Source organism: Papio anubis, chromosome 18 (genome assembly GCF_008728515.1).
Source record: "Papio anubis isolate 15944 chromosome 18, Panubis1.0, whole genome shotgun sequence".
NCBI lineage: Eukaryota > Metazoa > Chordata > Mammalia > Primates > Cercopithecidae > Papio > Papio anubis.
In genome coordinates this window covers 55613080-55637905 of record NC_044993.1, presented here as the reverse complement: position 1 = coordinate 55637905, position 24826 = coordinate 55613080, and the positions used below count along the sequence as shown (strand labels likewise).

At 41.8% G+C, this 24826-nt stretch overlaps 2 protein-coding genes across 8 annotated transcripts in view; one reads left to right on the top strand and one right to left on the bottom strand.

Moving 5' to 3' along the window:
* Window positions 1-1211: 1211 nt before the first annotated feature.
* On the bottom strand, window positions 1212-22170 carry GDE1 (glycerophosphodiester phosphodiesterase 1). 2 transcript variants are annotated; one of them, XM_003916611.4, is made up of 6 exons: window positions 21333-22170; window positions 16203-16378; window positions 10014-10119; window positions 6844-6936; window positions 4060-4271; window positions 1212-2817 (listed from the first exon to the last, which is right to left on the bottom strand). In XM_003916611.4, exons 1-6 carry the CDS (start codon window positions 21591-21593, stop codon window positions 2670-2672), a joined length of 996 nt encoding a protein of 331 aa, XP_003916660.1. In that variant the 5' UTR covers window positions 21594-22170; the 3' UTR covers window positions 1212-2669. The 2 variants fall into 2 exon arrangements, with proteins under 2 accessions (XP_003916660.1, XP_017808722.1); XM_017953233.2 differs by having other exon boundaries at window positions 16203-16374.
* Window positions 22171-23481: 1311 nt separating this feature from the next.
* CCP110 (centriolar coiled-coil protein 110) overlaps window positions 23482-24826 on the top strand; it is a 30027-nt gene continuing 28682 nt past the window's right edge. For 3 of the 6 annotated variants that reach the window (XM_017953227.3, XM_017953225.3, XM_017953230.3), the window contains exon 1: window positions 23482-23754. The gene's annotated coding sequence lies outside the window, so the exon portion shown is untranslated. The remainder of the gene's footprint in view (window positions 23755-24826) is intronic. The other 3 variants (XM_003916612.5, XM_017953231.3, XM_017953228.3) reach the window with 1 other exon arrangement.

Here is a 24826-nt window from a genome sequence, read left to right as displayed (position 1 = left end):
TCCACCTTTTGAGGCCCTTACCATCTTAGCATAGGATCTAAATCCTTAATTTGGCCTGGCTGAATCAAAGGCAAAATGGATTTGGGATGAAGATCAAGAGACAGAAATCTCCTGGCTCTTGAGATCTTCCCACAACACAAAGGGATATTTTTATTATTATGAAATTTTTAGAGATTGGAGTCAAACTCTGTCACCAAGGCCAGAGTGCAGTGGTGCAATCCTAGCTCACTGCAGCCTCAACCTGCTGGGCTCCAGTGATCCTCCCATCTTGGCCCCAATTTTTAAATTTTTTGTAGAGATGGGGTCTCACTGTGTTGCCCAGGCTAGTGTTGAACTCCTGGCTTCAAGCAGTCCTCCCACCTTGGCTTCCCAAAGTGACAGGATTATAGGCATGAGTCACCATGCCTGGCCAAGGGATATTATTAACTTCATACTGCCCCCAAGAGAAATCCTTCCCTGCCAGTTGCTGTGTACCCTCAGAAGGTACCCCAGGGCTGAATTCAGTTCGCAGAGGGTATTTTCTTTTTTTTTTTTGGAGACAGAGTCTCGCTCTTTGGCCTAGGCTGCAGTGGTGCAATCTTGGCTCACTGCAACCTCTGACTCCTGGGTTCAAGCAATTCTCCTTGCTTCAGCTCCTGAGTAGCTGGGATTACAGGCATGTGCCACCATGCCCAGGTAATGTTTGTATTTTTAGTAGAGACGGTAGAGACATGATGGCCAGGCTGGTCTTGAACTCCTGGCCTTTAAGTGATCCACCCATCTTAGCCTCCCAAAGTGTTAGGATTACAGGCATGAGCCACCGCGCCCGGCTTGATGTATCTTCTTTGGTCACTTTTTCCTCTCTCTTTCACTCTAGGCATAACATGGCACGGAAGTACATGCAGTTTAGACATTTGTTCCACTCAATGAACCTATCTTTGTTGTTCATTTTAAAATTCAAGACAATTTTTTTTGCAAATGCTGATTCAAAACGTACCAAGCCCCATCTATCATGCCTATGCCAATACAATCTGTCACAAAAAAGTTTGCTTCTCATTGTCATGTAGCTGTAGGGACTGGTGGCCTTCTAAAATCTCTGTTCGGCTGCTGTGTGAGGCCGGCAACCCATGGCAGGGATGCAGGAGGGAAGCCATGGCTAAGCTGTGGGCCTGGACAAAGGCCACAGATGGGGTTGAAAGGTGAGAGGGGTAAGCTAGAGGAGACACACGGCGTTGCCATTAACAAAAAATTCAACTTCATTTTAATGTTGCTACCAAGTTCACAGTAAAATCCCTGGAAGTTCAAATTGGAAAGAGGAGAATTGGGATCATGGGCTCAACAATATAAAGGCAGATTCAGTGAGGAGTAAGGGTAGTGGCTCTGGCGGCAGACTGACCTGGATTTGAATGCCAACTGTAACAGACTCAAGACACCTTGGGTAAGTGGTTTTATGAAGTACCTCAGTTCTTCATCAGTAGAAAGAGTGCTAACACCTCCCTAAGACTTTTGTATGGATTGAGTAAGATAATGCATGTTAAACCACTTGTATAGTTTCTGGTTAACTGTAAACAAGAAGTTCTAGAAGTTCTAGTTATCTTTTTTTTTTTTTTTTTTTTTTTTTAAGAGTCAGGTTCTCACTGTGTCACCAAGGTTGTAGTGCCGTGGTGTAATCATGGCTCATTGCAGCCTTGAACTTCTGGGCTCAAGTAATCCTCCCACCTCAATCTCCTGAGTAGCTGGGACTACAGGCATGCACCACCATGCCTGGCTAATTTTCTAGAGATGGGCTCTTGCTACATTGCACAGTCTGGCCTCAAGTAATCCTCTTGCCTCAGCTGTCTGAGTTGCTGGGATTATCAGCATGAGCTACTGCGCCCAGCTAAACTGTGACTTTTGAGGCAACCCCTTCCCTTCCACAGAGTTTAGTTTCCTCATTTGCAAAATGAGGACAAACCTAGATGTTCTTGGAAGTTTCTTCCAGTTCTAATTGCCTATCTATGATCACAACTGTTGCAGAGCTTCCTAAAGAGCCTGGAAAAGTGCAACTCTTCCCCCTGGTGGTTTGCAGCTCTCCATTCAAGATGCTGTAAATCCCTCATTGGCTTCAAGACTTCCCTACCATTTTGGTTCTTGCACATTGAAGCCTCACTGGATTGCACAGTGGCTTCCCCAAATTCCGTATGCCTCAGGATATGATGCTTGGCACACAGTTTTCCTTTAGTGCTCCTTTTAATGATTTTATTAGTATGGCCACAAGTTTGATGTCTACAGTACATGTTAACATAGCTAAATACAAATATTTGAAATAACTGTGGCAAGTTTTAAAATGTCAACTCTGAGTTATCATGCATGTCCCATGCATTTACATCTGCATCTGCAAATTGTACAATTCAATCTGTGCTTATCCTCACTGGGTCTCCCTGTGTGCCTCAGCTAGGGCAGGGCAGGGGCTATTGTGCATTTTTTCAGACCTAGATTTTCAAGAGCAACAGTGTTGAACTCTGGCATTCTATGGTGCATGGTGGCAACACTGGGTTTTGCTTTGGTTCAGGTAAAAATGCAATGACCAACTATTGCATTTGTGTGAGTCACCTGATTCCCCAGGGCCTGGGCTAGCACAAAGGGTATTTTGATATCCCTGTATGAGGCCCCTGGCAGTTTCTGAACCCGTTTCATCCCAGGGTAAAAGTCTAGAAGTGAGGTTCGCAGTCTTCCACCATGCTGTCAGTGATATAGCTGGAACCAAGATGGGATTCGTAGTAACTCTTTTCATCAAAGGTATTAACAGTCCAACCAACAACCTGGATTCCTTTAGCTGACCACTTCTTCAAGTAGGCCCTGGGGAAAGAGGAAAACCAATCCTGTTAGAATAATAAGCAGCTGTCTCAGGAATCTATAATGGCCACTAAGTATGGTGTTCACTGCATACCAGTAGTACCCAGAGGATGCCCCCTACCTGGCCTCTGCACTGTGACCAGAGGGACTAGTCCAAAACCCAGGATGCCATGAACCTTTCTGCACTGTTCCAGCTTAAAACATTTCAGTAGCTCACTACTGAACTGTCCTTGGCACAGCCACTGAAGGGGTGCCTGACCTGGCCCCGACCTGTCTCCTTGGCTTCATTTCACATCACACTCCCCCTTTCTTTTCTGTGCTGATTCATTTTAAATTAATTGAAAGAATATGAATTTTCTTTCAATTCCTAGAAAGAACTATGCTCCTCCCTGTCAGAGCACATTACATACATTTTTCTCTCTCATCTGGATTCCTCCCAATTCCCACTCACCCTTCACCCTTCAGATCTTAGCTTAACTGTCACTTCCTTGGGGATCTGGATGACCAGATCAGATTACAGTCTGTGCACACTGTTCTCTCTGACATAGCCTGTATCTTAGTTTTAACTTTGTATTGATTGGATTTTTATTTGATTAGCATCTCTCTCTCTCCCACTTGGCTATAAACATCACAAAGACAGAGATCATGGCTTTGATTCTTCACTGCATCTTCAGCTTCTCAATATGGAACCTTGCAATAGTGTAGGCACTTACCAAGTATTTATTGAACTGAATCATGCACGTCTGAAATAATACTAGACTTAAACTCTAATCGGCTGAAATATACAGATCTAGAACTGCCAAAGAAATTATTCCGAGATTGCTAGCAGGTTAGGAAACAGAAATTTTATGGGGAGAGATGGGGGAGTGCCTATAACGTAAGATGGTAGGCAGGAGGTTGATGCCCACAGGATGTCCTCACTGTGGTTCTGCCCAGGATCCTGTGTTGGCTTTCAAAAAAACCAGTCATAGAAATAAAATCCCTTTCTCAGCAGAGTTTCACAGGTTCACTTTTTTTCTTCAAAATACACTAAAAAACCAAAAATATGTGATCAACTTGGTCTGAAAACAGTGAAATATGCCTGAATTCTTCCCACCTAAGAAGTGAAATTGGCAATGCAATTTAGAGGCATGGTAAGCTTTGCAGGTCAGAACCAATTCAGGGTGTCTACTCTGTTAATCCTTCCTTTCAAATAAGAGCATTCAGGACATGTGTCTGGGTAAAATAAAAAACCTTACAACTTACGGGGATACAAAATCCTTTTGCATGAGGAAAGCTGAAATTCCACACAGGTACCACAAGATATTATGCATGCTCCAATCGAGCAAAATGTCCATCATCACAAATATGAAATGTTTCCAGAAAGTATCATAGCGTGGTTTCCCATCTCCTGTATGGCTAAGGCTCCAAGGTCTGTGAGTTAATGCTGTTATCACATTCCGATCTGTTTGTCTCATCTGAAAAGGAATTTGGGGAAGTAAAATAATGATCATATATAAAGTTGAATACTTATTAGTTTAGATTTAGCCAATGTGCTCAATCAGATGAGGTGGTCATGGTTGGTACCCTGCCCCGGTATGTACGAAGTAAGTTCTCAATCATAAACCCTTTGAGAAAATAATGTGATGAATGTAAAGCATTAATATGCAGTACATATGAGAACATTTTTTTCCACAATCCTTAAAAACTGCAATCCTATCTTTAAAATGGAAAAATTACAACCTCAGGATCAAATTTTAACAAAGTTACGAGAATAAACTTTTAATTGGATATCGACTTAAATCTTGGCCAGAGATAATTAATTAGAACTCAGTGAGGATGGAACCAAGGTCAGTTCAAGATGGGCTGGTTAGTTTGGGCCCTTTCCAGAGCAAATGGCTGAAAAGAGTTGTAGGGGTGAGGAGGGGAATGGGGAAGTGAGGTGGTAAGGGAGAGAAGGGATTGTGATGAGATAATGGGAGAGGGCAACAGAGAAATGGAGAGATGTGGATGGAGTTCCTTCAGTCTCTGCTCTTGTGCTCCTCTTGGGGAATGTCTTACACGTTTTAAAGGACTCTGTGGTCAAGGAAGTTTGGGAAACACTGTTCCAAATGTCTGCAAGCCCCATGACCCTATTCATCTCCATGATAGCTTCTATTGATAGGCTCTATCCTCACTAAAAATTTTCAACGTATGCTCTGTTGGTCACTGGTAAAGAATGCTATGGAACCAACTCATTATTTTGGAAACTGGTAAATAATAGGCAAGATTAAGCATTTATTCTGCCTCTTCGGTAACTAAATAGTAAAAGAGGAAAAGTTTCTTTTTATAGATCTATTTCAGCTAATGCAAGATGTAATAGAATTAAAATATCAACATTTTGTAGCTCCCTAGAAAATGGACAGATCTGGCCAATGAGCATCAATAGCAGCTAACAATAACAGGAGTCAACCAGATGTCAAGTGCCTCCTGACAGAAAAACACCCTCATCTCTAGAGTTATCTTGCCAAGAATAACCAATCCTAACCTCATCAAGGCAAGCTTCCAGCTCTCACTACCAGTTTATAGAAAATAAAGAGAGAAAAGTATTAAACCATATCATGGCATAATCAGCAAAATCTGGACTTGGGTAAACTCTACAAAATAATAATCTGGTTTCTTTAGTAAATACAAAACAAGGACTGCCCCCCTCACCCCCTAAAAAAAAACAAAGAGAGAGACAGAACTTGCAAGTTTTAAGATTTACAGTTGCTGGCAGGGCACGGTGGCTCACACCTATAATCACTTTGGGAGGCTGAGGCGGGCAGATCACCTGAGGTCAGGAGCTGGAGATCAGCCAGGCCAACATGGTGAAACCCCGTGTCTACTAAAATACAAAAAAATTAGCCAGGCATGGTGGTGTGTGCTTGTAATCCCAGCTACTCGGGAGGCTGAGGCAAGAGAATTGCTTGAACCCAGGAGGCAGAGGTTGTGATGAGCTGAGATCATACCACTGGGCGACAGAGCAGGACTCTGTCTCAAAATCAAACAAAAGAAGATTTACGATTGTAACACGCAGATCTTATTTGGTTCCTATTCAAATGAGCAATTTATGAAAACCAAAAAACCATTTATGACATTTCTGGGACAAGTCAAAATTTATACACTGACTGGATATTTGATGATATGAAGAATTTATTGTTAATAATTTTTAGATGGGACAATGGCATTGTGGCTATGTTTTTAAAAAGGCATCACTAGGTTGGTTACGGTGGCTCATGCCTGTAATCCCAGTACTTTGGGAGGCTGAGGTGGAAGGATTGCTTGAGCTTAGGAGTTGGAGAACTGCCTGGGTAATACAGAGAGACCCTGTCTCTACAAAAAATAAAAATAAAAATAAAAAATTAGCCGGGCGTGGTAACATGCGCCTGTGGTTCCAGCTACTTGGAAGGCTGAGGCAGGAGGATCATTTGAGCCTGGGAGGTCAAGAGTGCAGTAAGCCATGATCACACCACTGCACTCCAGCCTGGGAAACTGAGGGAGAACCTGTCTTTAAAAATAAACAAAATAAAATAAAATAAAATGGCATCACTTTTTAAAGATTCTTAATGCAATTTTATGGATAGAATAACATTTGCTTCAAAATAACACTAGGGAAGATCAATGGGGTTATGGGTAAAATGAGCTGGATAACAGTTATGGTGTGGGGGGGTGCACTGTACTACTCTATTTTATGCATGTTTTAGATTCTCCATAATTAATAATTTATTTTATGAAGGTATGTTCTGCCGTTAGTTGGTGAGAAGTGGGGGCTACATAATTCTTTTCTGTTCTGAGAATTTTACCACAGTAATCTGAGTGAGCCTATAAATAACATAAAAGAAGGGGCAAAAGAGGAATGGCATTCTATAAAGGGTATGAGTACATTCCCCTTTTGGAATTTCTCTTATTAATTTAAAAGAGGAGCTTCTCAACTGTGACCTTGATGCCATTCAATTTAATAGGCATCTATCCTGTGCTTACGCAGCCCAGTGCAATTATCTATATGATAAGAAAAATCCTGAATATTACCTTATAGATAACTTCTGGCAAGAAAGAACAGACCACACTATTATTGTACAGTTGAGGAAATTCCATATACATTTTCTTTAGAGCCTCAGTAGCCTGTAAAATAGAGAGATTAATATATTTAAAATTGATTAAAATGTGACAGCCCCAGCCAATAACTATCATATATTAAGTACAACCCTATGGAATAAAACAGAAGTTTACTAGAAATGGAGGTGCTAAAAGTATTGGCAGAGTCTACTATCCACTGGGATGTATTTTAAACTCACACCAGCAGCAAACAAGGAAGAAGGTGGGGTATTGCTGCTTTACTCCCTCTGAGGGCCTCATCCCTTTTGTCATACTTTTGAAAAGTGTGGTAAGCTGTAGGCCAGATGAGGCCAGAGGCAAAATTTTCCTTGCCTTATACCCTAGTTTATCCACTATGAGAAGTCCTTTCATACCCAAAGCTCTCCCTGTGCCTTTTCCAAATGAAACATGAGCCAGCCAGTCTGGGAACTACAGAGGGTAGATTTCTCAGTCCAGGGGACTGAGAGGACGCATCACTCATCACCAATATGGAGGCAGAAGCAATGGGGCAGGGGTAGGAGGGACTGGGAAGAGTTAAGAGGCTCCCAATTCTTCCCAAGGTGAATAGAAGTTTCTTTTTATAGTACTCTAGCTACAAAATGAAGAAGACATGATAGAATTTAAGTATTATTTGGTAACCCCTAGTGAACTGACATCAATAGCAGCTAACAAGAAGAAAGTCACCAGCCATGTGGCATGCAATGCTGCTGCTGCATAATTTGTGAAACACTGCTAATTTTTGGAATGTCAAACATACCCCTAACCAAATATGATGAGCAAAATGCATTCCCCCACCAAAATAAAAAAGAACACAAATTTTCCAAGTCATGCCTCCTCTTCACTAATGCAACTGAAGGTGAGCTATAGAACGGTGTTTTGTTTTGTTTTTGTTGTTTGAACAAAGACATGGGCTATAAACTCTTCACATTTACATTATTTAATTCTCACAACAATTCTATGTGGTAACTGCTTTTAGTATTCCCATTTTACCCATGAAGAAACTGAAGCTCATCAAAATTAAGGTTACCCTGTAGTAAGAGCTCAGTCAAGGTCTGTTGGACTCCCAAGCCCATGATTTTGGCCACCATGCTCTACTAGCTCCACTTTGTTGCCTACACTTGTCCCTCTCTACTACCATCTTGGTGAATTAGGTCACTATGTTCTACCCAGTCTTGGCTGAACACCCATGAGCACCCATCGAGAAAACTCAAATAGCTAGATTTTTAAAAAAATGTCTACTTCTTTTTAAAAAGTATTCTAAGAGAAGCCAGGCATGGTGGCTCACACCTGTAATCCAAGCACTTTGGGAGGCCAAGGCAGGCGGATCACTTGAGGCCAGGAATTTGAGACCAGCCTGGCCAACATGGCAAAACCTCATCTCTACTAAATATACAAAAATTAGCCGGGTGTGATGGCACACGCCTCTAATCCCAGCTGCTTGGGAGGTTGAGGCAGGAGAATTGCTTGAACCCCGGAGGCAGAGGTTGCAGTGAGCCAAGATCGCACCAATGCACTCCAGCCTGGGCAACAGAGTGAGACTCTGTCCCAGAAAACAACAACAACAAAAAAAACCTAAGAGAATAAGCATGAAAGTCAGTATACCGTGGGTGAAATGTAGGACCTATCAGCATTCCCAAATGCGGGCTGCAACATCAACAATGAGTACCTGAAGTGCTCATTAAAAATACACGCTCCTTGAGCCTACCCTAGACATTTTCAGAATCTCTTCCCTAGGGAGAATGGCCCAGGAAATTTGTATTTTAAAATAGGTATTCCAGGTGATTCTAATGCAGACCGATTAGAAACCTAGTGGTATACAACTATCAGTTTACCAGAATAATAAATTAGTTATCATTCTCTTCTTTCTTCAAAAATAGGAGTTAACTGTAATAAAATTAGAGTGTATACTTAGGCTCCACATTTCAGGTTTTTTTTTTTTTTTTGAGACGTAGTCTTGCTCTGTCACCCAGGCTGGAGGACTACTGGCACAATCTTGGCTCACTGCAACCTCTGCCTCCCCGGTTCAAGCGATTCTCCTGCCTCAGCCTCCAGAGTAGCTGGGATCACAGGTGCCCACCACCACGTCCAACTAATTTTTGTATTTTTAGTGGAGACGGGGTTTCACCATATTGGCCAGGCTGGTCTCGAACTCCTGACCTCAGGTGATCCACCCGCCTCGGCCTCCCAAAGTGCTGGGATTACAGGCATGAGCCACCGCACCCGGCCCATTTTGGGTTTTAACAACTGGTTTTAATGATATGGGATTAATTTTTTAAAAAATGGCATCATCAGAATTTTCAACCAGTAGATGGCCATTACCGATTATTAATATTGCTAGGGGAAAAATACTCAAGTTGCCCAAATGGGGAAAAAAGTACTTGCACTTGAAAAGCTGGTTATAAGAGAACAAATGTAATCTGAATCATATCTTCCCACTGATTTTCATTGTAATAATATGTTCTTATGAGTAAAAGTGCAGGCTCTAAAATTTAAGCCAAATTTTATCTAGGAATGTCAAACACATTTGAAGAAAATAAATGATTTTCTGATAAAAGTATAGCTGCTAAAATCAATGAATAACAAAACTATACATAAGGGATATAAATTATACAAAGGGATAAATCTATGTAAAACGTGTATGTTCTGTTAACTATTAGCTTTTAATATAGGAATTCTCTTTAAATGCAGTCCATAGTTGTCCATATAAGGCCCTTAACTTTTAAGCTAGGTAAAATTGGTCTTGTATACAACTCCGGAATTCCTTTTTATGAGGTTACTTGAGTGGTTTTTTCTAGAAGTGCTTTTCACTGTTTACTTAATATCTTTTGTAAATGCTTTATGTAAATAATAGAAACTTCCATTTTGTGCTGGTTATTGAATATCAGAAGTTTTGTAAAGGTTCCATAAAAGGTTAAAAAGTTCCATAATTTACTGTTTTCTTAAATGATGTAGATTCTTGCATTGTACACTTCCATTCAACAAATATAATTTATAAAACTAAGTTTTAAAAAGAATAAATAACAAAATATATGTAATTTCGGAAATGACTATCAACGAAATAAGATTACTTTTTAACAAACTGAAGTCCATGGTTTAAACTGTACCTTGTTTGCATGGCCTTTGACATCAAAGAAGATTGTGAGGTTATGGTTTAGGCACTCTGCAACGGCTTCCCTCAGGGTAGGGATCTTTTCATCAGGGAAATCATTCCTGTAAGAGAAGAGAAAATACATTGTAGGAAAAAAGAGGAAGTGATAACCTTTATTGTAACAAACATTTTGCAAATGTCTCCCAATCAAAAGGAAAGAGTATTTTCTCCAACATTTTTTCTTTGACCATAGTAAAGTCCAAGGATAATTTACTGTAAGTTTTTTTGTTCTGTTTTGTTTTGTTTTGAGATGGAGTCTTGCTCTGTTGCCCAGGCTGGAGTGCAAAGGTGCAATCTCAGCTCACTAGAACCACCAACTCCCGGGTTCAAGCGATTCTCCTGCCCCAGCCTCCCAAGTAGCTAGGACTACAGGAGTGTGACACCACGCCTGGCTAATTTTTTGTATTTTTAGTAGAGATGGGGTTTCACCATGTTGGCCAGGCTGGTCTTGAATTCCTGACGTCAAGTGATCTACCTGCCTTGGCCTCCCAAAGTGCTAGGATTACAGGTGTGAGCCACCGCGTCTGTCCTACTGTAATAATTTGATCCAAAGTATAGATATTATTTTTTCCACATTTTTATTGCTATACACTTAGACATATTTCTGTGATATGCACACAATGTATAATGATAAAATCAGGGTATTTAGGATGTCCATCACCCCAAATATTTATCATTTCTTTGTGTTAGGAACATCTGAATCTCCTAGCTCTTTTGAAATATACAACAGATTGTTAACTATAATCACCCTACTATGTTATTGAACATGAGAATTTATGCCTTCTATCTAACTGTATGTTTGTACTCATTAAGCAAATTCTCTTCATTCTCCTCTTCCCCCAACCCCATACCCTTCCCAGGCTCTGGTAACTATCATTCTTCTCTCTACCTCCATGAGATCAACTTTTTTAGCTCCCATATATGAGTGACAACATGTAATATTTGCTTTTCTGTGCCTGGCTTATCTTATTTCATTTAACGTAATACCTTCAGTTCCATCCATGTTGCTGCAAATGACAGGATATTATCCTTTTTTATGGCTACATAGTATTCCATTGAGTATATTTACCACAGTTTCTTTATCCATTCATTCACTGATGAACACTTAGGTTGATTCCGTATCTTGGCTATTGTGAATAGTGTTGTAATAAACATGGGGGGTGCAAGTATGCCTTTGATACACTAGTTTCCTTTCCTTTGGATAGATACCAGCTAGTGGGATTACTGGATTGCATGATAGTTCTATATTTTTAGTTTTTTGAGAAACCTCCATACTGTTTTCCATAATGGCTGTACTAATTTACATTCTCACCAACAGAATATAAGAGTTCCCTTTGCTCTGTATCCTCGCCAGCATCTGTTATTTTAAAAATCTTTTAAATAATGGCCGTTCTAACTAGATAAGATGGTATTTCATTGTGGTTTGGATTTGCATTTCCCTAATAATTTGTGGTGTTTTTTCATATGCCTGTTGGCCATTTGTGTGTCCTCTTTTGAAAAATGTCTATTCAAATTAGGATTTGAATAGATGTTTTTAATGAGATTATTATTGTTTTTGCTGTTGAGTTCCTTGTATATTCTGGATATTAGTTACTTGCCTGTTGAACAGTTTGCAAATATTTTCTCCTATTCAACAGGCTGTCTTTTCACTGTTGATTGTTTCCTTTGTTGTACAGAAGCTTTTTAGTTTAATATAGTCGCATTTGCCTGTTTTTGTTGCCTATGCTTTTGAGGTCTTAGTCATAAAATCTTTGCCTAGACCAATGTCCCAGAGCATTTCCCCTATGTTTTCTTCTAGTAGTTTTATAGTTTCTGGTCTTAAATTTAAACTTTTAATCCATTTTGTGTTGATTTTCTAAATATAGTGAGAGGGGTCTAGTTTCAATATCCTGCATATGGATATCCAGTTTACCCAGTACCAGTTATTGAAGAGAGTGTCCTTTCCCACTTTATGTTCTTGGTGCCTTCATGGAGAATCAGTTGGCTATAAATATATGGATTTATTTCTTGGTTCTCTATTGTATTCCATTGATCTATGTATCTATTTTGTGTGTGTGCGTGTGTCTGTGTGTCGGTTTTTATACCAATACCATGCTGTTTTGGTTACTGTGGCTTTGTAGTATATCTTGAAGTGAGGTAGTATGATATGTCCAGCTCTGTCCTTTTTGCTCAGTATTGCTTTAGCTATTTGGGCTTCTTTATGGTTCCATATGAATTTTAGGATTGTGGCTTTTCTATTTCTCTGAAGATGTCTTTGATATTTTGATAGGGATTGCACTGAATTGTAAATTATTTTGAGTAGAATGGTCACTTTAGGAATATTAATTCTTCTGATCCATGAGCATGGGATGTCTTTCCATTTGTTTGTGTCCTCTTTAATTTTTCTCATCAGTGTTTTGTAGTTTTTCTTGTAGAGCTCTTTCACCTCTGTGGTTATATTTATTCCTAGGTATTTTACTGTTTTTTTGGTAGCTATGTAAATGGGATTGCTTTCTTGATTTTTTTTACAGCTAGTTCATTATTTACATATAGATATGCTACTGATTTTTGTACATTGATTTTATATCCTGCAATTTTACTAAATTTGTTGATCAGTTCTAACAGTTTTTTGGTGAAGTCTTTAGGTTTTTCTACATACAAAATCATGTTGTCTACAAAGAGGGACAATCTGACTTCCTCTTTTTCCAATTTGGATGCCTTTTATTTCTTTCTCTTTCCTGATTGCTCTGGCTAGTCAATCATTCCATATTTAGCGAAATTGATATGAAGGTCGAAAGAATCATGGAAGAAGTATTTAATCATATTATCCAGAGTTTGCTGTACTTGGGACTGATAAAACTGAAAGTATCCAGTAAGTACAGACTAAATGCAATCATAAACTTCCCTTTTATTGCATGAAACTTTCAAACATGCTATGGTTGCTTTTAACCACAAGTAGATTGGGCTGTAATGGTATAAGAAGCAATAAGTAAATGGCTTGCACAAGCACTTTTAGAAAGCTTAAGACAACTGGATCACATGGTGGTGCCCAAGACATTTTTAATTCATATCCTGGTGACAAGTGAGCATTGAAAACCCAAGACTCGTAGATGAGAAGAATTGAAGCACACAGATACCTGAGCACAGACATTAGAGATTGATGGTCTTTGGTTTCTTACATTGTATAATGGATGTTATTTTTCTGTTTTTTGTTTTGTTTTGTTTTCCTTTTCTGGTGATTCTGTGCTTCTGACACTAGCTATAAATTGGGGTTCCCACCTCCTCCTCCTTGGGTTCAATTAATTTGTTAGAGTAGCTTGTGGAACTCAAATAAACATGTTTACAGGTTTATTATAGAGGATGTTACACAGGATACAGATGAAGACATGTGCAGGGTGAGGTATGGGGAAAGGGGCACAGAGCTTCCATGCCCTTTCTGGGTGCTCCATGATTCAGGGACCTCCATGTGTTCAAAAACAGATATTCTTGACCAAAGACGAGCAACAACAACAAAAATTATTTAATTTTTAAGAAATCAGTGAATTTCCATTGAATTAATAACATTATTAATAACCCTACTCCCGAAAGGGCAGAGTATATGCCACCTTTGGAAAACTCAGAGACTTAATTTTCAGATTGTAATTTCCCTAATAGAACCCTATGCAGGAGAAATTCCTAGGAATACATAAATCTGTTAACTGTATTGTGTATTTATTTAAGTGCAACTGTTTAAAATAAATAATAGTTTCTAAGACATAATTTTCTGATAAAGAAAATGAAGGCTAAGTGCTTGATACAAAAGAAATTAGTTCTTGTTTTATAATAAAATTATGATCTAACTTAATGCTAACTCAACTGCATTATTTCCACTGTAAGATCATGCTTTAAAAAAAGGGTAAGGATAGGCCAGGTATAGTGGGCTCATGCCTGTAATTTCAGCACTTTGGGAAGCCGAGGCAGGCGGATCACCTGAGGCCAGGAGTTCAAGACCAGCCTGGCCAACATGGTGAAACCCTGTCTCTACTAAAAATGCAAAAATTAGCTGGGTGTGGTGGCACATGCCTGTAATCCCAGCTACTCCGGAGGCTGAGGCAGGAGAATTGCCTGAACCCAGGAGGTGGAGATTGCAGTGAGCCAAGTTCGTGCCATTGTACTCCAGCCTGGACAACAAGAATGAAACTCCACCTCCAAAAATAAAAATAAAAAAAAATAAGGATAATTTAAACATTACAGACAATTACCCCAGCCATTCTCATCAATTTCTATTCCCTGAGAGTGAAAGATGGGAGACCTGAATTTGTTGTTCCTTTGGCTGATCTTAGTTTCCTCCTTACCCTCCTCTTAGGACAAGCATCTCATCACACTGAGCATAATTCTAGAGAAAATATCTATTTTTTTCCCACAACATGATCCATAAACACAAGCCAATTACTTCATTTAGTGTTCAATCACAGAAAACACACTCTGTTCCAATAGCAGAGCAAAGACTGGTTGTGTTAAAGATATTGGTGTTAAAGATATGTTGCCTTTGCTATGGTGTCTTCTTAAGGGATTTTTTGAAAATTACAATTTCTTTTTTCCTAGGATGCACAAATTCCAGAGAAATGGACTCAGTGCTCCCTTAAAGGATTTTTAAGGGTAATGATAACCCTAAACATTTTTGCTTTAAGTATTAACTTTGAACCCGACATTTTATTAGCTGCAATGTCATTATAATATTAAAACCAGTCTTTCCCTTGCATAAGCAGAGCAATAAAATATCTGATGACAGTCAAGAGCAATTCTAGCAACCTGGACTCATAATTCTCAAGTGTTACCAATATTCTTTCCTGCCTACATTATGATTTCCTTCGGCTACCTGATGTTTTTCAGATCCTAGGAAAATAGGTCTGAATCATCTTTTAGGAAAAAGTATAACTTAATTGTTGGGTCAAATACTTAATATTCAAAGAGAATCGATCATTGTCTGGATAATTGATACTACATGAATAACCAGTGAGCACACACTTTTCAGTATTGCAAAGATGACAAGCAGAGAGGGATTTAAATAACCGCATTCCAAAGTACAGTATATTACTCAGCATACCAATTCCAAGGGTGTTTACAGCTGTAAGTGGGGAAGAGGATGTAGGTTCTGTGGTCATGTAAGTTTGAGAAAAGCTAAGTTACAAGTAAGAATCAGCTGATGTGGACTGTTTATCCACAACAGAAGTATTCAGAGTACACTATTTGATCTTATTTGAACCTGTTTTTGTGGAACATCTTGTAAGATTAGCTCTGGTATATATACTTTGGAAGCTACGGTTACACTCTACCAGGAAAGAATTAAATTAGACACTGAAAGAACTTTCGCTCTTACAGGGTTGAAAGACACTGGGGGACAGCTAAAAACAGCATGATTTGGACTAAAACTTGGGATAGATTCTAGTCTTGGCTTCTTTATGAACTAGTTATTTGCCCTTGAGTAAATAATTTAACTTTTCTGGGATTATCTCTAAAGGCAAGATTGATCTAGATCTACAGTATCCTATATGGTAGCCACATATGGCTATTTCAGTTTAAATTTACATTTAAATTAAAAATTCACTTCCTCGTGTCACTAGCCACATATCAAGTGCTTAGTAGTCACAGGTACCCACCATTATTATATTAGACAATGCAGATATAAAACATTTCCATCATTGCAGAAAGTTCTACTGCAAAGTGCTATTCTAGATGATTTCTAGGATACTCTCTATTCCTACAATTCTGTGATTCCTCAGAAGTTTGTTATGAGGATCGGAAGAATTAAAAGGGTTAAGTTAAAATGTAATATTATACTATTACTTGAAGCTTTTAATGAATGTATAATTTGCTTCTTGGTACACCTGAAGGCAAGAAGATTGCCAAGCAATGGCTTTCAGCCTCATGATTCTATAGTGACTAGACAGAGTATTATCTTGAGAATGATTCTGAAGCCAAATTTAGCCTCAGTGGGAAAGACTAAAAACATAATGCCGAATTTCTGTTGTTCCTGGCACTTGCTCGTTACTTAGGAGACCTATATACAGTTCCAAACAAAACAAGACAACTCTCCTGGGGCAGATGTAATTAGAAGGCACCAGTGTCTATCTGTCATTTCCAATAAAAGCTAAAAGATCTGTTTAAGTGACAATAAACTACTTACCTGAGTCTGTGGTTTGCTGCAGGATTCAGCTTCCTAATTTGTTCAAACGTCAAATCACACAATCGACCAGTCCCATCGGTCGTCCTATCTACTGTGTTATCGTGCATTAAGACAGGAATCCCGTCAGAAGTAAACTCAATGTCCAACTCCACGCCTGTTGCTCCATTCTTAGCTGCCTTAACAAAAACATCAACAATATTGCTGTTAACTGGCCACAAACATCTTTTTGCATCAAACCACCCAAAAGACCAGCAGGGCTGGCTAAGACAGCTGTCCTTAATGATTCATTTTTCCTTCCACTTCCCCCACCAAACAGAAATCCTGATCTGTTTCTGTTTTCTGTGTATATAACCTTACCTCAACTCCTAACTGATGGATTCCTTAAAAACTTTAATTTCCCCACTCTTCTTACTTTCACAGTGGAAGACTGGGAGACTTCAGGAACTTGCGTTTTATCTGGATGCTTTAACTATATGGTTCATCAATGGCTTACGAATACAGACAATTCCACTGTTTACCTACACTCTTTGTTGTACAGCAGTTCTGATGATCACCCTGTGGTTGTTGATGAGTCAGATATTTCACTACTTTGGCATAAATGAGTCAGGTTTTTGTTGGTTTAATTCCACACTCTACCACAAAGACACCACGCCTGCTTCTAGGACATATCACATTTTGTTTATGTAAGCAGCACTGGCTGTTGGCCAGTAAGTTGGTAAGCTTGATGAGGTAGATGAGAATTTATCTAAAAAGAGAATTTGACACTTAAATTACATGAGCCATGCTCCTCTGGAGACACACTATCTAATGTTTGCTTCCTTGGCTTCCTCATCACAATAAAGATGTGAAAAGCTCATTATGATCTATATATATATATATTTTTTTTTGAGACAGGATCTGGCTTTGTTGCCCAGGTTAGAGTGCAATGGCATGATCTCAGCTCACTGAAACCTCTGCCTCCTAGGCTTAAGCCATCCTCCCACCTCAGCCTCCCAAGTAGCTGGGACTACCGGCATGTGCCACTACATCCAGCTAATTTTTGGATTTTTTGTAGAGATGGGGGTTTTACCATGTTGCCCCTGCTGGTCTCGAACTCCTGAGATCAAGCAATCCTCCTGCCTCAGCCTCCCAAAGTGCTGGGATTACAGGTGTGAGCCACTGTGCCCAGCCATGATCAAGATTTTTAATTTTTTAAAAAATATTCTAAGTCATGGTCTACTGGAAACATATACAGTAAAAAAGATTTAACATATGTGAATGTTTTGACCTAATTTCCTCAATCTCTTTCTGCCCTAAAAAGAAAAAGAAAAATAAAAAGAAAGCTATTATTTATTGAGCCTTTTCTATTTGCCAAGCACTCTTCTAAGTGCTTTAAATGTATTAACTCTTTTAATCCTCACAACCCTGAAGTAGGTACTATTGCTATTCTCAATTAACAGATGAGAAAATTGAGACAAAGAAAGAGTAGGAAACTTGTCCAGGGATGCACAAGCTAGGATGCAGCAGAAGTTGCACTCTTATCCACTTCGGTTTTACTATCAACACTACAGATACAGCTGAAATTCTCCCTTTCATTCTCTTCCTTTCCTCTCCAGAGGAAATTACCATCTTAAAGTTGGTGTGTGTATCATTCTCATGTCACTCCCTTATAGGTTTTTACTTAACATAGAAAACTGTGCTAGTGAATAGTTAAGATTTCAATAGCCATTGTTATTTATTATGTCCTTTTAAACACATCTTTAAAGGTAATATAGTCAAATTTATCAATAATGTCCTTTATGGGTGGAGATTTTTCTGTCTTATTTAAATCTTGCTTTTCCCATGTGATACAGATACACAACTATTTTGGAAAAACACACCACATTTTCCCTCTGCTCTCACATCACAACAATCAACCCCGACTTCTGTGACCAAAAATGTGGGATTTTTTTCTCCACCAATAAGTAGTGGACACCAGCTGAGTATCCTCCAACTCGATTTTGACACTACATACCTGGAGACAGTGTCAGATCACAGGTCGAGGGCTTGGTCCCCAAGACTGCATCCCAACCTCCTCCAGACACAAATAGCAAGCTGGGGCCTCTGGAACTTCTGACCAATTGGGTTCAAGTCCTCTTAGGTTTATTTTAGTTTTTATTTTTTTAATTCCTCTTAGGTTTTTATGGAAGCTTCATGATGTCAGCATTCCTTCCCCCAGGGTATAGGTAGGGTGGGGTCCCTCTCTGAGGGGGGTCTTAAGACTCACAATTTGAAAGATAGGGAAAGATTCCAGTCCTGCCTTGGGGCAGGTGAAAGGAGGGCAGGAGAAGGTCAGAGAGATTCTGTTTCCTGAGGCCTGCTCTTAAGGCCTAGGATGCCTAACAAAAGACTGTAGCAAGGGCTGAGAGTTATGAGAAAGGAACCATGGATGAAAACCTATATATGTGTGTATATGTGCATATCTATACATACACACATACTTAATAGATTACAATATAGTATAAACATAACTTTTATATGCACTGAGAAACCAAAAAATTTGTGACTCCCTTTATTACAATATTTGCTTTATTGACTATTTACTCAGGTCTGGAACTGAACTTGCAATATCTCCTATATATACTAATATGTGAACTAGAACCAGGGGTTCATCTTTCTATCTCAATTACTGGAATGACATAGAAGTACTGGTAAAGTCGGTCAGGCAGTGGCTCATGCCTGTAATCCCAGCACTTTGGGAGGCTGAAGCAAGTGGATCACTTGAGGTCAGGAGTTCGAGACCAGCCTTGCCAACATGGCAAAACGCCATCTCTACTAAAAAAAGAAACAAAAATTAGCCGGGCGTGGAGGAGCACACCTGTAATCTTAGCTACTCAGGAGCCTGAGGCACAAGAATCGCTTCAGCCTGGGAGGTGGAAGTTGCAGTGAGCTGAGATTGCCCCACTGTACTCAAACCTGGGTGACAGAGAGAGACCTTGTCTCAAAAATAAATAAATAAACAAATAAATAAATAAAAGTATTGGTAAAGTCGAATGTATATATACATACATTTCTGACAGTGCTAGAATTTCTGGTAGATTATAAATAACATATACAAGGAAAAACTTGATAAATGTGAATTGAGTGTATTCCAAAAACAGATACACTATTATAAACAATGGCAAAGGAATGAAATTACACCCACAGTACATTCTCCACACGGGCCAGAGTGCAGCTTTAAAAGTATAAATCTTGGTCGGGCATGGTGGCTTACGTCTGTAATCCCAGCACTTTGGGAGGCTGAGGCTTCAAGACTAGCCTGAACAACATGGCAAAACCCTGTCTCTACTAAAAAAATACAAAATTAGCTGGGCATGGTGGCACATGTCTGTAATTCCAGTTACTCGGGAGGCTGAGGCAGGAGAACCGCTTGAACCCCGGAGGCAGAGGTTGCAGTGAGCACAGATCGTGCCATTGAACTCCACCCTGGGCAACAAGAGTGAAACTCCATCTCAAAAAACAAACAAAAAAACCAAAACAAAAAAAAAAACCCCATAAATTTAAATAAATAAATAAATAAATAAATTTTAAAAAAGTATAAATCTGGAGCCGGGCACGGTGGCTCATGCCTGTAATCCCAGCACTTTGGGAGACCAAGACGGGCGGATCACTGGAAGTTAGGAATTTGAGACCAGCCTGGCCAACATAGTGAAACCTTCCCTCTACTAAAAATAACAAAAATTAGCTGGGTGTGGTGGCGGGCACCTGTAATCCCAGCTACTTGGGAGGCTGAGGCAGGAGAATCACTTGAACCTGGGATACAGAGGTTGCAGTGAGCCGAGGTCATGCCAATGCACTCCAGCCTGGGCGACAGTGAGACTCTGTTTAAAAAAAAAAGAAAAAGAAAAAAAGGAAATGAGGGAGGCCAGGTGTGATGGCTCATGTCTGTAATCGTAGCACCTTAGGAGGTCGAGGCGGGAGGATCACTTTGAGGCCAGGAGTTTGAGACCAGTCTGGCCAACATAGCAGAACCCCGTCTCTACTAAAAATACAAAAATTAGCTGGGCGTGGTGGCATGCGCCTGTAATCCCAGCTACTCGGGAGGCTGAGGCACGAGACTCGCTTGAACACGGAAGGCAGAGGTTGCAGTGCACGGAGATTGCACCACTGCACTTCAGCCTGGGTAAAAGAATGAAACTCTCAAAAAAAAAAAAAAAAAAAAAGGAAGGAGAGAGAGAAAAAAAAAAGAAAAGAAAGAAGAGAATCAGATATATTTACACAGATGCAAAAGCACCTAATCCACTGAAGAGCCCTCTATAAGCTGTCATTAGTAGGAAGCCAGGAGAATGCCAAGAGCTGGGAGGTACCAAAAGTTTCAGGAGTGCCTTATGAAAAAGAGAGGGCAAAAATTGTTATGAGTCCAGCTGCCAGGCTTGTGCGAGTGCCAATGTGTGTGTCTGGGGAAAAGGTGATAAGGAAATGACTCACGTGACTTAGACGACAAGCAAAGGTATGTCCTGTGAAGGGTGAGCTATTTAGACTAACCTCAATTACTGACCAAGACCCTATTTGACCTGACCCATTTCCTACTTCATTCACACACGTCTTTGTTCTGTTCCTTGAAGTCCGGCCACACACTGCCTCTTCTGTTACCTGAACACCTCTATATTATTCCCATCTCAGGACCTTCTGCGTCTGCCTGGCTCCTTATAACTCCGGTTTCTGTTCAAATGTTGCTTATTCGGAGACGATTTCTCTGGACTACTCCATCTAAATAAAATAGCGTAACTCCTCCCCTCGAGTTCCCCCGATTTCTTCATTGCACCTTTCACTCTCTTAAAGTTATCTCATTTACGTGTTTACTTGTTTAAGGCTTGCCTCCCCCACTCCGATGTACACTCTGTAAACCAGGGACACTTTTGACCTTGTTCCTGGATGTAATCTCAACGTCAGTCCCACAGAAACTATATACATATCTGCTGTCGTCTGTAAATATAAAACCTGAAGTCGGGAGATCCCTAGACAGTGGGAGGGATCAAGGGCCGGGAGTGTGCCTTGTGGACGAATGAGGAAGTGGGAAGGTCGTCTTGAGTAGATCGGGAACCCTGGGAAGGAAAAGTAGAAGTCCGAGCTCTCGGGAGGACCGAGGGGCGCGAGGCGTGGGGGTCTCACCTGCCGAATGGCCGCCAGCGTGTTCTCGGGCGCGTCGTGGCTGCCGCCGCGGTGGGCGATGGCAGAAATGCGGTCCCGGGGCTTGAGCACCTGCAGGACCCTGCAAGAGGGCACCGGCTCAAAGCTGAAGACGCGCAGCAGAACGAAGAGGCTGCCGGTGAGGAGGCAGGCATTGACCGGGCTTCGCGTCACCAGCAGCAGCACCAGCAGCAGGAAGGAGAAAGGGCCCAAGAGGCCGCCCTGGTCCTCCCACAGCCACATGCCGGCGCCCGCACCGGCACGGACTGGAGTCCCGGACCCGCCGGGCTCCCGGGGCAGGAGAGCGAGAAGCGAGGGGGAGGGTCCAAGGCACCGGCAGCAGCGGGCACCCTCTGAGGGGACCAGCGCCGCACAATGGCGGCAGCGGACACATCCAGAGAGGCAGTCGGCTGCCCAGCCAATCAGGGATCGGGATTCGCAGCGCTAGTAGGCGGAGCCGCTCCCTGGCAACGGGGGCGGGCCCAGGCCCCAGCCCCAGGCCCCAGCCCCTAGACCCTAGGCTCACATTCCAAACCCAAAGTGGCTTAGGGTTTTCTGGGGTCTGAATTTCAACCTGGGCTTTCAGACTCCTAGGCGAGAAAAGGAGGGCTAAGAACCGTCCTAAAGCTGTAGGACTGGGAGGGATTTTAGTGACTCCTTTATCTGCCCTTGAGGAAACTGAAGTCCAGGGAACTTGGAGAGGCAGGATGCTTAGACTATCAGTTCAATTCAATTCAATTCCGTTCCGTTCCGTTCCGTTCAGTTCAGTTCAAGATGTACCAAATACCGGTCCAGGTGCTCCGGACACAGTTGAACAGGACCTACAGGGTTTTTGCTCTTACGGGACTCACATTCTCGTGGGTGGAAATAAAAGTGTTAGCAAGTACACCTAACGTTTACAGAGCACTTACCATGTCCTAGATACTTGGTGAGCAAACACTTTATATGCTTATCTCATTCTCAATACAGCCTAACAGTTATTATCTCAGGAGACTGATTTCAATCGACTTAATTTTCCTGATTCTGGGGGACTGGAAGAGCCTAGCAAAGAAGGCACAATCGGATTATAAAACTGGAAGGGGTTTTAAGGATTCCCTTATTTCATAGATGAGGAAACTGAGGATAGGTGAATTAAGCAGTTAATGGCAGGATGGGGACTGACATAAAGGCCTCCCTAGTGACTTGTGACATTTTCACTCCTCCTCCCCCTAATCTTACTTCTGCTAAGGGATTTTGTACCAGGCGCTGTGCAAGAGTTACCTCAACTGTGCCTCACAACTACCCTTGTGATAGGCACTTTTAAACCACCATTTAACATATGCAAAAACAGGCGCTGGAAGGAGGGTAAGAGAGATAGACTGTAAAGCCGAGTTAGGCAATGAAAAGGGACCCCTGGACATATTTTGGAAGGCTGGTAACATTTTTATGTAGAGAACTTTCCAAAAAGATTCAGGGATTTTTCCGTTACCTTTTTTCCTTTAGTGCATTTTCCCACTGATTTGCAAAAGGGGATAAATGTCTTAAGCCTTCCAGTTGGCAACTAGGATTCAGCCTTTTTTATTTTTTATTTTTCCAGACAGTCTCACTCTATCGCCCAGGTTGGAATGCAGTGGTACAATCCCGGCTCACTGAAGCTTCGACCTCCTGGGCTCAAGCCATCTTCCGACCTCAGCCTCCCAAGTAGCTGGGACCACAGGCTAGCGCCACCCCACCCGGCTAATTTTTAAAATTTTTGTAGAGATGCCGCCGTCTCCCTTTGTTGCCCAGGCTGATCTCGAACTCCTGGGCTCAAGCGATCCTCCCGCCTCGGCTTCCAAAATGTTGGAATTATAGGCGTAAGCCATCACCCCCGGTGGGTTCAGCGTTTTTTATCTACAAGAAAATATTTTGGTGAATGTTACATGTTTTATAACGGCTACATAGAAAGGGGTTATCTTTATACACATAAGAAAAAAATGGCAACCTCAAGGAACACTTCAGGGGGCTTCAGACCCTGAGGGGTGGTCCTATTATACTAAATAAGTACATTTATTAATACAGTCTAGTCTGTAGCTTGCATTGAAGACTACGTTTCCCGGCGTGCAGCGTGCTGTCCGTAAGCATTACGTCCTCCATCGCGGGCGCGCAATGCACCTCGGGGATTGTAGTGTTCTGGTGGCCCAACGGTTTTAACAGCCCGGGAAGCAACCACCGGAAGTGCCGGCCCTGAGAGGTGGAGTCGGGGTGGCCGCGGCGGCGGTTGCCAGGAGCCCGCGTTGCCGCTTGAGATCTGTAATATGGCGGGGAGGAGGAGGAGAAGGCGGCGGCGGACCGAGCTGCGCTCTGTCAGTACCATTTGAGCCATTCGCTTCCTGACAAGGCCCGTGGCGAGGGGAGAGGACCTGAAGAGGCCGTGGGGGATCAGGTGTGTGCATGAGGAGGGGGCTCGAGCCTCGGCGGGTCCGGGCTGAGAAGTGGTCTGGCGAGGCGAAATTGGCGCCCTGAGGAGTTGAGGGCGGGCTCTGTTGGGCTCCCGGGCCTCGAGCCCCGCCTGGAAAGGCGCCGGCTGTAGGGAGGCGGGACCCCGGGGGCAGCCAGCACCGGGCGCTGAGGTGATGCTCCGATGCCGGCCCCGCCTGGAGGGCCTTCGGTTTGGAGCCTTAAATCGGAGGAACTGGAGGAGGTGGGCATGGGGCGCTGGGGAGAGGGCAGGGGCTTTTTCCTGGTAAATAAAACTAGGGCCAGAGCCGGAGAACACCATCGTGGTGATCAAATTTTGGGGGCCGTTTTTCTTCTCCCTCCCACGGTGCTGGAGAGAGAGGCTTCCCCGGGGTGTGCATTGGTCGTTTATGAGCCCCGGTTACCACAGCCAAGGCCCTAGGAACGCTGCTTACTTCGCCTTTGCCACTCTGGGCATAAGCTTGAGGATAATAAAGTAACTGATTGCCCCTAGAGCTGCTAGATGATTCCCACCCTTTGATTCTATTCTGGTTACGAGCCAAGCTCCCTACCCCCAGTTTAGGCAAATGGCAGCCATCTCGAGATTGATTTGACGGGGAGAGGTCTAGAGACAGGGAAATGAGGAAGCCGTTGTCCCCTTTTCTATATTTTTCAATTTCATTTGAATCCTACGGGGAACCAAGCACTGTCGCTGCCCTCCAGGAATTCATACTCTACTGCTAAAAATCGTCATCATCATTATCCTCTTAATAAGAAAAGCAGTCCCCATTATTTGTCGCTTTCTGCGTGTTCTGCACTATGCTAATTGCCCTACATGCATTAGCTCATTGAATTCTTACAAGATTCCTTTGAGACGGATACCGTGATCATCCCTCTTTTACAGAGGAGGAAACAGGTGTGGAGATGGTAACTGGCTTGCCAAGAACTTGCAGCTAGTATGCATCTGAATAAGAAATCTTCCCCTTTACCGCTTCTACGCAAAGAAGTTTGCGTCTTTGGGGGAACTGATGGGCAAACAAACGCTAGGTTCTGCAAAA

Bases quoted from the DNA above. Each gene is read 5' to 3' on its own strand.
- GDE1 (XM_003916611.4), bottom strand. From the start codon at position 21,593: ATGTGGCTGTGGGAGGACCAGGGCGGCCTCTTGGGCCCTTTCTCCTTC. The intron at 6,937-10,013 runs GTACAGTTTAAA...TCTATTTTACAG, and splicing joins TCAAAGGCCATGCAAACAAG to GCTACTGAGGCTCTAAAGAA. The intron at 4,272-6,843 runs GTAATATTCAGG...ATTCCTTTTCAG, and splicing joins TGCCAGAAGTTATCTATAAG to ATGAGACAAACAGATCGGAA.